At 40.7% G+C, this 11441-nt stretch overlaps 1 protein-coding gene across 1 annotated transcript in view; it reads right to left on the bottom strand.

Moving 5' to 3' along the window:
• Nucleotides 1-289: 289 nt before the first annotated feature.
• The window catches only part of LRFN2 (leucine rich repeat and fibronectin type III domain containing 2), a 34515-nt gene continuing 23363 nt past the window's right edge, over nt 290-11441 (bottom strand). Inside the window, exon 2 of the mRNA XM_009091431.4 lies at nt 290-1208. Within this exon, the coding sequence (XP_009089679.2) occupies nt 290-1208 (919 nt within the window). The remainder of the gene's footprint in view (nt 1209-11441) is intronic.

The raw sequence follows: 11441 nt of genomic DNA, 5'->3' as shown, positions 1-11441 counted from the left end.
CACCGGGAGTCTGAGTAACTTTTGGAAAGCAATGCTAAATACAACTAGCAAATTCCTTGAAACATTCACGCATGGTTTAGTTTGGGCCAGAACAGGAATGGTACCATGTGTGCCTATTCACATTTCATGACCCTCTTTCTCTTTTGCTATTCCTGTAACTTGCTTGCCTATCTTTTTGGCCAGTGCAAGAGAAAATGTTTCCTCCCCTCTGTTTCCAGTTGCACGGCCCTGAAGCAAACCACGCTTTGTAACACATGGGGGGAGAAGAGAAAGGGGGAGACACTGATATTTACACCGTGCTTTCCATCACCCACTCTGAGCTCCCGAAAGTCCCTTTGGCCCCCGTTAGGTCATTGTCATCATACTGCAAAAGCATGCCGTTGACCGAGAGGCTCCTCTTTGTCCAAATGTTTGTTATCTTTTTTGGGTAGGTGCAACACTGAGATGTGGCAAAGTCCCCCATGTCAAAAGAATGGCTACGTTTAGTTTTGCCCTCCAGAGGCAACATGAGGAAGCTGCGGAGTTTGGACTCTGACTGGCCCAGCAGTGGCTCTTTGTCCGAGTGGCGGGCCACCGTGGAAGTTCTGGAGTCTGTCATTTCCTCCTTTTTCTGACATTTCAGTTCCAGGGAGGCAAAAGCTCCCATTAGCCGGTCAATATTGTGTTTTGACCGGGAAGGAGGCCTCCATTTACTGGACAATGTGCCCTGTTCACTTTGGAGGCTGTAGTTGTCACAGTCACGGCTATTTGCGGAGCTGGAGGAAGAGGAGATGCTGCTCCGCGCAGACTGGCAGTTAAACTCCATGAGTTCATTTCTCACCACCACTTTGGGATTGACTTGGGGCAAGACTCCGTTCTGAACTGGTTGTGCTCCATTCGTCTGTGAGTAGACGTTGCTGACGTTAGACATCTTGCCCTGGGAATTGTTGCAGACCTTATAGCGGACCATGAGAATTACGATGAACACCAACAGGGTCGCCACAATGATGCCTCCAATGATCAGAATCATGGTCCCACCCAGGAACTGACTGTGCATCGACTGGCACTGAGGGTAGTCTTCTTTGGTGAAGAACTGGGCGCATCCCACAATATTGGTGGCAGTAAGAGTTGTGGCCGTGTCATCCCACATTGCCAGGACACAGAGGTCATAGCCTGTTCCAGAAACAAGGTTGGTTACAACAAAGGCCTTGTTTGTAGCTGGTATCATCCTTGAAATAAAAAAAAAAAAGAAAAGAAAAAGAAAAAAGAGTTGGTTAGTCTTGATACAAAGGTAAAAGAAAGAACAGAGATTAGATCAATGTGATATTAACTGTTCCGAGTACTGGCAGAGAGGAGCCATAAAATTCAGAGCCATAAAATTCAAACAATCGTTCCAGCTTCCCAGCTCCTGAGGATTCAACATCTCAACTTTCAGTAACACGCAAGTTTTGAGAGCCAGCTCTCAAATGCACAATAAAGGGAATAAGAAAAAGCAGACCAAACTAAACTGGGGATTCTTTTTCTCCTCACTTGCATCTGTCCTAATCTGAAATATATTCAAACTTGAACAAATAACTCAGAATAAAAGCATACAAAGAGCAGTTCTTTCTGAGTATGCAAATAACCCTTGTGCTTGCTGAGTCTCAACATGGCAGTTGTCACATTTCTTCACAGGTGCCTGAACATTTACTGTCTCACATCGGTAGGTTACTTACCTTGTGAAGGCAAGGGTCTGCACTCAGTCTTCTCATTGACTGAGAATGAAAGGCAGGCAACCATTTCTCTCTTTTTCTCCACTCTCCCACTTACTTTCCTCATCCTCCTACTCCCCACTGTGGGAAATATCTGCTAAAAATGCAGCTACCATCACCATCTTTGCCAGAAATTTATCACTGCAACCACCTTCCCCTCTGTGAGTGAAAAAGGAACGCTGGCATTGGCAGTATGGGCTCTGGAAGTGTGAGGAGAGGTAGGAAGGTATAGATATGGAAATAAGAAGGTTTCTTTACAATAAAAAATTCTACTCAAGTATAAATCCATTTCCGAAAACCAAATAGCTGGGCTGAAGCTGTGCTCCAAGTTGTGACATTTATGAAGTTGTTCTTTGCTGCCACAATACTTAAGCCGTCATTTGAACTCATGCAATATTAGAGCATAACTAGCATTCAAAATTAGCAGATGGGAATGAATGTGGTCTACCCCCATTTCAAACTGGTGAAAATTGCAGCCCATTAGTGGAACACATTGGATAATCCCAGATTTGGTGCCTGGTGGGTAGCCAAGAATAACACCAGAGAGATATCCCATGCATGTTTCCCATTACTGCCACATTACAGGCTTGGGCGAGAGAGAAAAACTGAAATTAAAAAAGCCCATTATGACTTAGACCTGCAGGTCTTTTGCACCAGCAACAAGGGAGTCCTACAGGCACTCAGAGCACACAGTGAGCTGCTGTGACTATTTGGAAGGGTAAGGCCTGGGCACAGGGACAAGGCTGACTCCTTGCAGGAGCGCCAGGCTTCCTTAGCCTCGAATCGTTGCCACAGCCAGCACAAACTGCAGCTCTGCAGAGCCCCTCCTGTGCAGTGGGAGGGAACAGACCCACACAGAGAAGCAGCAATGTCAAGGCACTGCAAAGATGATTTTCTGATCATCTTCGCATTTATGCATTCACGCCACTTACTCAACCCTTCCGTCTGGCCACAGGCGAGGATGTGGCTCCTTTTTAAAAAGCAAACAAACACAGAAAAAAAAAAATCTGTAAGGAAAAGAAATATCGGTGAGAGACACTTGGAATATAAACATCATCTGGCAGGTTTACTCAATGTTGTATTTGAAATTCTAGGCACATTTATCATCCTAATGTAACTTTGACACAAATATAGATAAGCTATTCAGAATGAGCCGAGAGGTCATAAAGCAGCTCTCATGAAGCACTCCAGATACTGTTGCTAAAATGGTTCCAAAAGTTGAAATATTTGGTCTCAAGCTATTTCTAATTGTTCTGCTCTCCCTGTGGCTCTGTGAATAGAACTGTTCTGCTAACAGCAGACTGTGCTTTGTTGAATTGTTTAAGTATATATGCACACACCAAGGATGATGTTTGGAATAACAGAATGCTATTGATCATTAAATATTTGATTTTAAACCCTTGAATAGTTTCACCACTTGCTTCCTATCTCTTTCTGTAGTACTATACTCCACTTTTCAATACCACTCCCAGACCTTAAAAACTTAAAAAATTCTGCAGTTGCAAAGCCATTCAGAAGTTATTTCACTGTAAAACCTCATTACAAACAAGTTGTACTGTATCAGAAAGAGTAGCCAGCCCCACAAACTGGCTCTTGGACTTGGGTCATAATCCTTGGAAAAACAGGACTATAACACCACCTGTTAGAGTGGTTCCTTTGGCTTTGCACTGGTGAAACACAGAGACAAGAGAGACCACTGTCTCTGAGCAAACAGCAAACACCTGGGTTTTTTCACTTTACAGCTTTGCATGTGTCTGTGATCTTTGCATCTAGGCTTTTCGCCACTTACACAACCCTTCAGTCTGGCCTCAGGTAATGATGTGGCTCTTTTTAAAAAGCAAACAAACATAAAAAAATAGAAATACAGTTGTTCAGCCTCACACACTAATGCCCAATTTCAGTGAACATTGATGGCCCAAATAATTTGCAACTTGCTTTCTTCAAACACGCAAGCTCCCAAGGAAATGTAACTGCCTAGAATATTTCAAGGACTGGCAGGTGGTGAATAGGGGCAAGAAGTGTATAGCCATTCCATTTTTGAATGTACAGAATTGAGGCCATAACTAGTCCTAAAGCTTGGACAGGTTAATTGTGTTGAAATGTGCTATAATAAAAACCTCGTCTGAGAAACGAGGATCATTTCTAAATTCAATGAATCCTGGAAGAAACGGAATCATTTCTAAATTCAATGAATTCTGGAAGGTACATCTGTGACAACGGTGGGACTAATGTGTTTTCAAAAGATTACAGGTGTAGTGCCAATTAAGGAAAAAGCAATCAAGTTTGCATATATATCTAAAATAAAGAATTTTGGTTGTTTCAGCAAATAAGCTTTAAGTGCTCTTGTATAATATTCAAATTATTCTGCTAAGGAACAGCTAAGCATAGGAATAAGCAACAATTTCAGGAGTTCTAGGAGTTAGGTAATTAATTTCAAACTTAGTTTTCTGTCTTGCAGGGAAGGCAATCTTGTTCTCTTAAACTTGCCAAATTTTAAGAGTATTTTGGCATGGCTCCATGCTTTGGTCTACCCTCCCCAAACATGCTGCCAGTCAGATATGATGGATGACATCTCTTCATGCTCCCCACATCTAAAATCAATGCAGACACATTTTCATTTTGGGATATTGATGACTCTTTCTTTGATTGTCCCCAACACAGGTAGCTGCAAGATGCCACTTCAGTCTTAGCTTTGCTGGCTAAAAGGGGGTGTCTCCTCAAGGCTGCTCCAGGTATGCAGTGCCATTAATCATTAACCATGCCCTTAACTCTGGGACTCCACAGCACAGAGCTGCTGCAACCCAAGAGGGGCCAATAGAACTGGGTCTAGGTAGTGATCCTGCAAGGCTTTGTTCAGTCCACTCATCACCTAAGCACAGAAAGTTGGTTTCAGATAGCAAGGATCTGGTGCCTTAGAGATCAAAATAGCTTTTTAAAGTTGTTAGCTTTTGGAACTCAGGAGGTCCTGGTGTTCACCTGCCAGCCCTCAGAGAGCAAACATACTTAACAGCTGTGGTACCTTGAAACAACAAGCTTGATATTGTCCACCTGCTCTTCAGGGCATGGTGACCTGCAGAGATGCTTCTCATCACAAAAGAGGAATAAAGATCTAAATTTGATACTAGCTTTTCTTCAGGAAAAAAAAAAAAGTGACAGTTGGCTAAGTGCAGGAGGAGATTAACTAATGAAAGATTTGTTTATAGATTATAGGCTGTGAAAGGTTTTAATCTATCCAGTTTAAGTAGTCTTGGAGCAGTGAGGACTGAGAAAGCAAACAAACACACAAATATGTCAAAGGAGAAAGTGTAAATTTAGCTCCAGCTAGGTCAAAACACAATTTGAAAGTCTTATGGAAATTTCACCGTCCAGACACAAAAGACACAGTAATTTCTGCCTTTCTCATTTATTGTCTTTGGAGTAGGACAAGCAGGCAAATCTCTACATTTCTGCCAGGATTTTATCTGACTCTTAATCTAGTTTATGAATCCTATCTGAAGGTCAAAATACCCCAAAGAAAACGATTCATATATTAACAAGGTTCTGACCTCTCAGAAAATCCTGCCTCTATAAGGAATGAACTGAGGATAGGGGTCTTACAACTGACCTTCTTAATTTACAGGAAAAAGCCCCCTTCTCTCATTCTTTGGTGCAAGAGTTTTAGTTACTGAAAGGGGAGAAGACCTCTGGCCAGGATTGGGGATGGCAGAAGTGTCTGAAACAGAACAATAGACAGGGGCTCCTTGGAGAGTTAATGTGGGATGAAGAGCTATGAAGCCATGGAGGTTTGCAGGGCTTTTTCAAACAATGCATTCCCTTCAATCCATGGAGGATTGTGTCTCATTTTGGGAAAGCACCAAAATGAGTCAATGGGCCCCTTTTAAAAAAAGGGAAAGAGAGTGCTAGAACTCTCATTTGAAGTCAATCTTATTTTGTATCACCACTAAAATGTCCTTGTTATGTCCTTGTGGACACAACATACAGAAAGCAAGCAATTTTGTAATTATTCACTTTGGTGTGTTGATATTAAGAAAATTAGAAAATAAATTAGTTAGAAATGCAGGGGAAAAACGTTTGCTGCAGACTTCAGTCATAATCCCAGATGCAAGTGAGCACTGAAGCTTGCAGAGAGTGAACTGTGCTGAGAATTTAGGATAACTCAGTTTTATTCTTCCTTTATCAGCTTCACTGATATCAGGCTCCACTTTATCAGTAACTCTCAGTTCCTGAGAAATCATTTTGCTGTACTGTAAGGCTCCTCATTTATAAAATGGGGATAATTCCAGCAATCTCCTTTCCAAAGAGGCCTGCAGTGTATCGGAGGAAATTAGTAGATATTGTGATTACACTGTAATATACAAATGGTTCTTTTCTTCTATGTAGCACTGGGGATTAGAGGACTGAACTGCTGGTTAACACTGTGGTTATGCAAAACAGACAAATTAGACAAAACCCAGATTAGGTTAATTGGCTAGGCAATTCTTTTCCTTTTCTCCATCAAAAGAGGGATATGATACTATCTAGTTTTAGTCTAAAACTGCTTTAATCACAGAACTGGCAGGGACCGGTCAAAGCAATACCTTTGGGAAGGTACTGCAAATTCCAAGACGCAGGGTAGTAAGAGACGTGAATAAGAGACGTAGCTGTGTGCGGGGAGGAGGGAGGGGAGGGGAGGGGAGGGAGGGGCGGGGAGGGGAGGGGAGGGGAGGGGAGGGGGAGGGGCGGGGAGGGGAGGGGAGGGAGGGAGGGGAGGGGAGGGCGGGAGAGGGCGAGGGAGGGGCGAGGTAGGGAGGGAGGGGAGGGGAGGAGAGGAGAGGAGAGGAGGGAGGGAGGAGAGGAGAGGGCGAGGAGAGGAGACGGAGGAGGAGAGGCGAGGAGAGTGAGAGGGAGAGGAGAGTGAGTGCGAGATAGGAGAGTCGAGTGCGAGGCAGGCGCGGAGCTCTCTTCTCTTGCTCTTCTATTCTCTTCTCTGCTCTTCTCTTCTCTTCTCTTCTCTTCTCTCTCTCTCTTTTCCCAGGACTATATACTGCCTATGCACAATTTTTGTTTTATCAGCTGGGTCTATATAATATCTGCATGCAATTTCCCCTTCTGAAATGAATGCTAGGGCTTCAAAATAATCGTGCTAATTTATTAAATGATGTATCAGGAAAAGGTGAAAAAAAAGTTAAGAGACCTTAATTCCTTGGGTGTGAATTTTTCAGCTGTTGCAGACTGTTCACTAATTATGGAGCAACTGCTAACGAATGGTGTCATTATTTGCTATAATTTGTGATGAGGAGGGGAAAAGAAAGAGAAGGAGGGGTGCAAAGGTGAAATAGCAATTGGTTTGTAAAATTATGCTCCAGTTAGTTAGCACACCATCTTTTCTGTATAGTAAAGCCTTACTGTGAAAATACCAGCCTTACTGTGCACTCCTAAACTTCCTCTTAGATAAAGTTTCCCTCACTTATCTAAAAAATATTACTCCCAGAAGTAGAAATCACTCCAGAAAAAATTGAACACTGGAATCTGAAAAATTTGTATTTTTCAGGGAAAATTTAATGCCAAAAATTACCCTTTTTTCATTAATAAGTTTTTCCCTTATTTTAAGATATTTGTTGGTTTGGTTTGGTTTTTTTTCCTTCAGTCCAGTTTCCTATGTTTTTTCCAGAGGAAAAAAAAAGGGAAAATATTCCAGGTGATTTGCCATTGAGGGTTGTAGAAAGGTCTGAGAGAGCCCTACATTTCAGGTAGAGTGTCCAACTTCAATCTCAGTAGGAGAGAAGTAGGCTGGTAGAGGAAGGGGAGAGGGAGAGTATCAGTGGGGGCATACTGGAGAAAGATTGACTAAAAACCATGCAAAAATGTGAAGATCTTTCAGCAAAGCCAAGACAATTTTAAAGATAGTGAAGTGAAAAGACCTCAGATGGTGGACAGAGATTAAGAAATCAGGAGAAAAAGGCAGAAAAATATCAGAGGAAGTCAAGAAGGATCTAAATTGAAGTGAAAATGTCACACATGATGTATTGCCTGGGAGCAAGAGCATGCAATTGACAGATTTGGGCTGCACACTTAGCATTCTTTTTGGCTGACAAATTTTGTGATTTGCTTGAAAGTTTTATTGGATATACTGGTGCAATTTTTTTTTCTATATTTTTTTCCTGGAAAGCCCCAGTTTCTGTAGTGATGGGATGAAAATAGAATCTCAAACATTATTAAAAATTAAGTAAGTTAATAATGGAGATGAATATCTGACCCTTCAGATTTCAAAAGAAATCCTTGAATATTTGTCTTCATATCATCCTAAGGCCTCAGGAATTAAAAAAAAACAAAACAAAAAAAACACCAAAAACAAACCCCAAAAACTAGGTAAATAGTACCAAGTATACTTCTGTGTGGGATTGCTCTTTTGGCACCTGATTCAAGATTTTTAAATTTAGAATCTGGGAAAGACAGAGACCTATTGTGACCTGCATCTTGGAAAAATGACAGTTTTATTTCTAGTGTCCTGGGAAAAGAGATGTTTGTTAGTATTAGCAACAGGGTATAATTCCTCTGTCAGTCATGTCAACATAAGGAAATGTCAGGTAATACCAGGAGGTAGCCAGACTTTTTCAGTAAACACTAAATCAAACCGCCTGAATAATTTATTGCATTTTTATTTTATTAGTTTTGGGGGGTTTTATGATATGCAATCATAATTTTACCTTCAGATGGAACATTTATTATTAAAGACAAATCCCTTCTTGCTTTTCTGAAACTTATCTTCTCATCACTTATTCATCCAGCTGCCCTTCAGAGAATCTGTCTTGTCAAATAAAACACATAGCACAAATCATTTAATTATTATTTCCTAATTTGCTTTGGTTCTTTCTTGCTCATTTGGAAAAGTGGGGTTGGAGGTGGGAAGAGAAGGTAGAGACAAATGCAGCTGATATCTCTGTCAGAAGGTGGTGAGCCAGAGAGATACTGATATTAAATATATGCCTTGTGCTGAAAGGGAAAGTAAATAAAAACCAAAACTTTAAACTATTGCCTCAGAGAATATAATTTTTTTTATAGGCTGCTGAAGAATGTCCCCTGGGGGCACTTTGGAGTAATTTATTAGGTGACATAGGAAAGTGTAGACCTCTAGGGGACATTATTTCACAAGGCTGAGGAAGGGGAACCATGGTATAATATATTCTGCTCCCCTTCATTGCCACTGCTCTCTTCCCTTATAATTCTCAACAAAATTCTTGCAAACCATAGGGGGCTACAGTCAGCCTCAATGGGTGAGGCACTTGGATGAAGATCACCAGAAACACATTCTGATCCTTTGAATCAATGAAGGTGCTCCCTTCAGCTGTTCAGGTGTAAGCTGCTGCTCTGGGACAATCTCATTTTGGTTCACGTTGAATGACAACACAAAATTAGTCTTTCAGGCTCCCTGATCTGTGCTATAACTTCTTTCATGTGGATACGACAGAAGCAGAAATTTAGTGCCCTGAGCTTTTAATTTTATCTTTAGAGGGAAAGCAGATACACTCTAGGAAGCCTTGTCAGCACTAAAGATTAATCCAGTCACACCCAAGCTATTCAGCAGCACACAGAACACCTTTCACCTCATTATACCAACTGCCTCAGAAAAAAAAATTCCTCACATTAATTCAAATCCAACTAAAACATATTTAAGCTCATTAGCAGAGTAATTGAGAGCCCACACAATATTTCTGTTAGTAAACGTGAAGCTGAAGTATTTATGGAAACAATGCAGAGGCACACTAATGAACTCACTCTGTATCCACACGTAGATGTAGAGTTAGAAAGCTCTCATATTTCACAGCAATGTTTCAAAGAGCCAGCCAGAATATTTCAGATTTCTCAACAGTATGTAAAGTCAGCAACTGACAGTGGAAGCAACATGTTACAACCACTCTGTTTCCAAAGATGGGGAAAGTTTTCCATGAAAAGGGTGTTCAAGTCATTAAGCAGAATTTGGGACCTGGGACACACTCTTCCTAGGTTTTTATAGACAAATGGCTCATACACTTGGCTGAAGGGTCATGGCTATCCTCTCTGACTCTAATAATTCAGAATTCTTTTTTGCAGTGTTAGACAGTTTCCTCAGAAAAGGTCATTCTTCCACACCAGCAGAGGTTACCAAAAGGGAGCAACATTAGAAGAAATGAGCACATTTAGCAACTCAAATGAAATTAATTTGGAAAAGGGAGTCTGCTATTTTTGTGGCAGAACAGCTGTCAGATTCAGCCATATGCTGTCCTTTCTTGAGGGTTACAAGTGGGGTTTTCCACTTATTTCCAGGCAGAGCAATCTGTGTAAATTATGATGAAGGGATCCTATAGAGATTAACAGATGCCCACTCCCTTTTTCTGTGAGAGCTAATGTGAGCTGAGATGAGCAGGATCCTCAGTGACTTACTAGCAATTTTGTCCCTGTTTGCAGCTCAGAGCACTTATGCCAGGTTGAAACTCACAGGTCCTGTAGAAACTTGGTGTCCGACCACACAGGATAGTTTTATGTCCAGAAGGTCGTGCTGGAATGACAAAAACTCCAGGCACTGCCTGAAGTTATGTTTGCCCACACTTTGTAATTGGCTGGCCAAAGCAAACTTCAACATGCTGTTTCAAGTTCTTCTGTCAAAAAAATCTTTGTGCTCTGGTAAGAGAAGTGTGGAGTCAGCAAACAGCTGACAAGACTTTTCTAATAGTCTAACCAAAAGAAAGAATTGAAACGAAATAATGAAATGAAATGAAATGAAATGAAATGAAATGAAATGAAATGAAATGAAATGAAATGAAATGAAATGAAATGAAATGGAATGGGCATCACCACCCACAAAAACTGTGTATAGACTGATATGTGAGTTTGTACAGAAGAGTGTCTCAGCATTAGTTTAAAGCACAATTTATGCATTATTAAAAAAGTTTAAACACATATCATTCAAGTGTTTCCCCGCCTCAGTGCTTGAACTTGTTGTGAATATTCTCAAGAGATGAGGAATGGGTATCTATCAGAATTTCAAGTATCTCTCTTATCATGAAGGTTGAAAAAAATAGTTAAATTCCCAGGGGAGAGAAAGGGAGAACTGAATTTCGCAATTCTAGAAAAATGATCTAAAGTAATATCTATCAACTCACACAGACAGGGTTTACCTATGTTTAGAGAATCTCTCTGGCAAACCCTTTACCCAATTAGCAAACATTGGAAATACCTTTTACAGTGTAAAAAGGAAACAGAAGAATTGTTTGCTTCTTGTAAACTGAGGAAACTTTTTAGAAAACATATAAGCAAAGTAATCATCAAGCTTCTAGATTCTGAGCTGGAAGAGGAAATATTTTGGAACAAAATTTTCCATGAAGCATACACAAAGTAAAGCAGAATGATTCAAAGTGACTTTTGCAGTAATATCCAGGATTTTTTTATATGCAGAATAAGAACAAGGGGTGCAAAAATCACTAATGATCTTTTTTCTCCTTAGTGAGAAAAAAAGCAGGAAACAAAATAGAAAAAAAGTAACATAGAGATGTAATGAAGGTATTTCCTGAAGCTGAGGTCTGACATTTAGTCATTTTCTGGGTATTGTACATACAGCAAAGGAAAAGGAAGGCTAGAAAGACTGGATAGCCTAGAAGGAGATGGAGATGTTGAATTTTGGAATGCTCTACTAAAGGATAGAACACAGTTACATCCTTTCAGTTTGTGCTACCAAAATCAGATAAAAGCATTGCT

Source organism: Serinus canaria, chromosome 3 (assembly GCF_022539315.1).
Source record: "Serinus canaria isolate serCan28SL12 chromosome 3, serCan2020, whole genome shotgun sequence".
Taxonomy (NCBI): Eukaryota; Metazoa; Chordata; class Aves; order Passeriformes; family Fringillidae; genus Serinus; species Serinus canaria.
The sequence above is the reverse complement of the archived record's forward strand: the minus strand, read 5'-3'. Positions and strand labels throughout refer to the sequence as shown.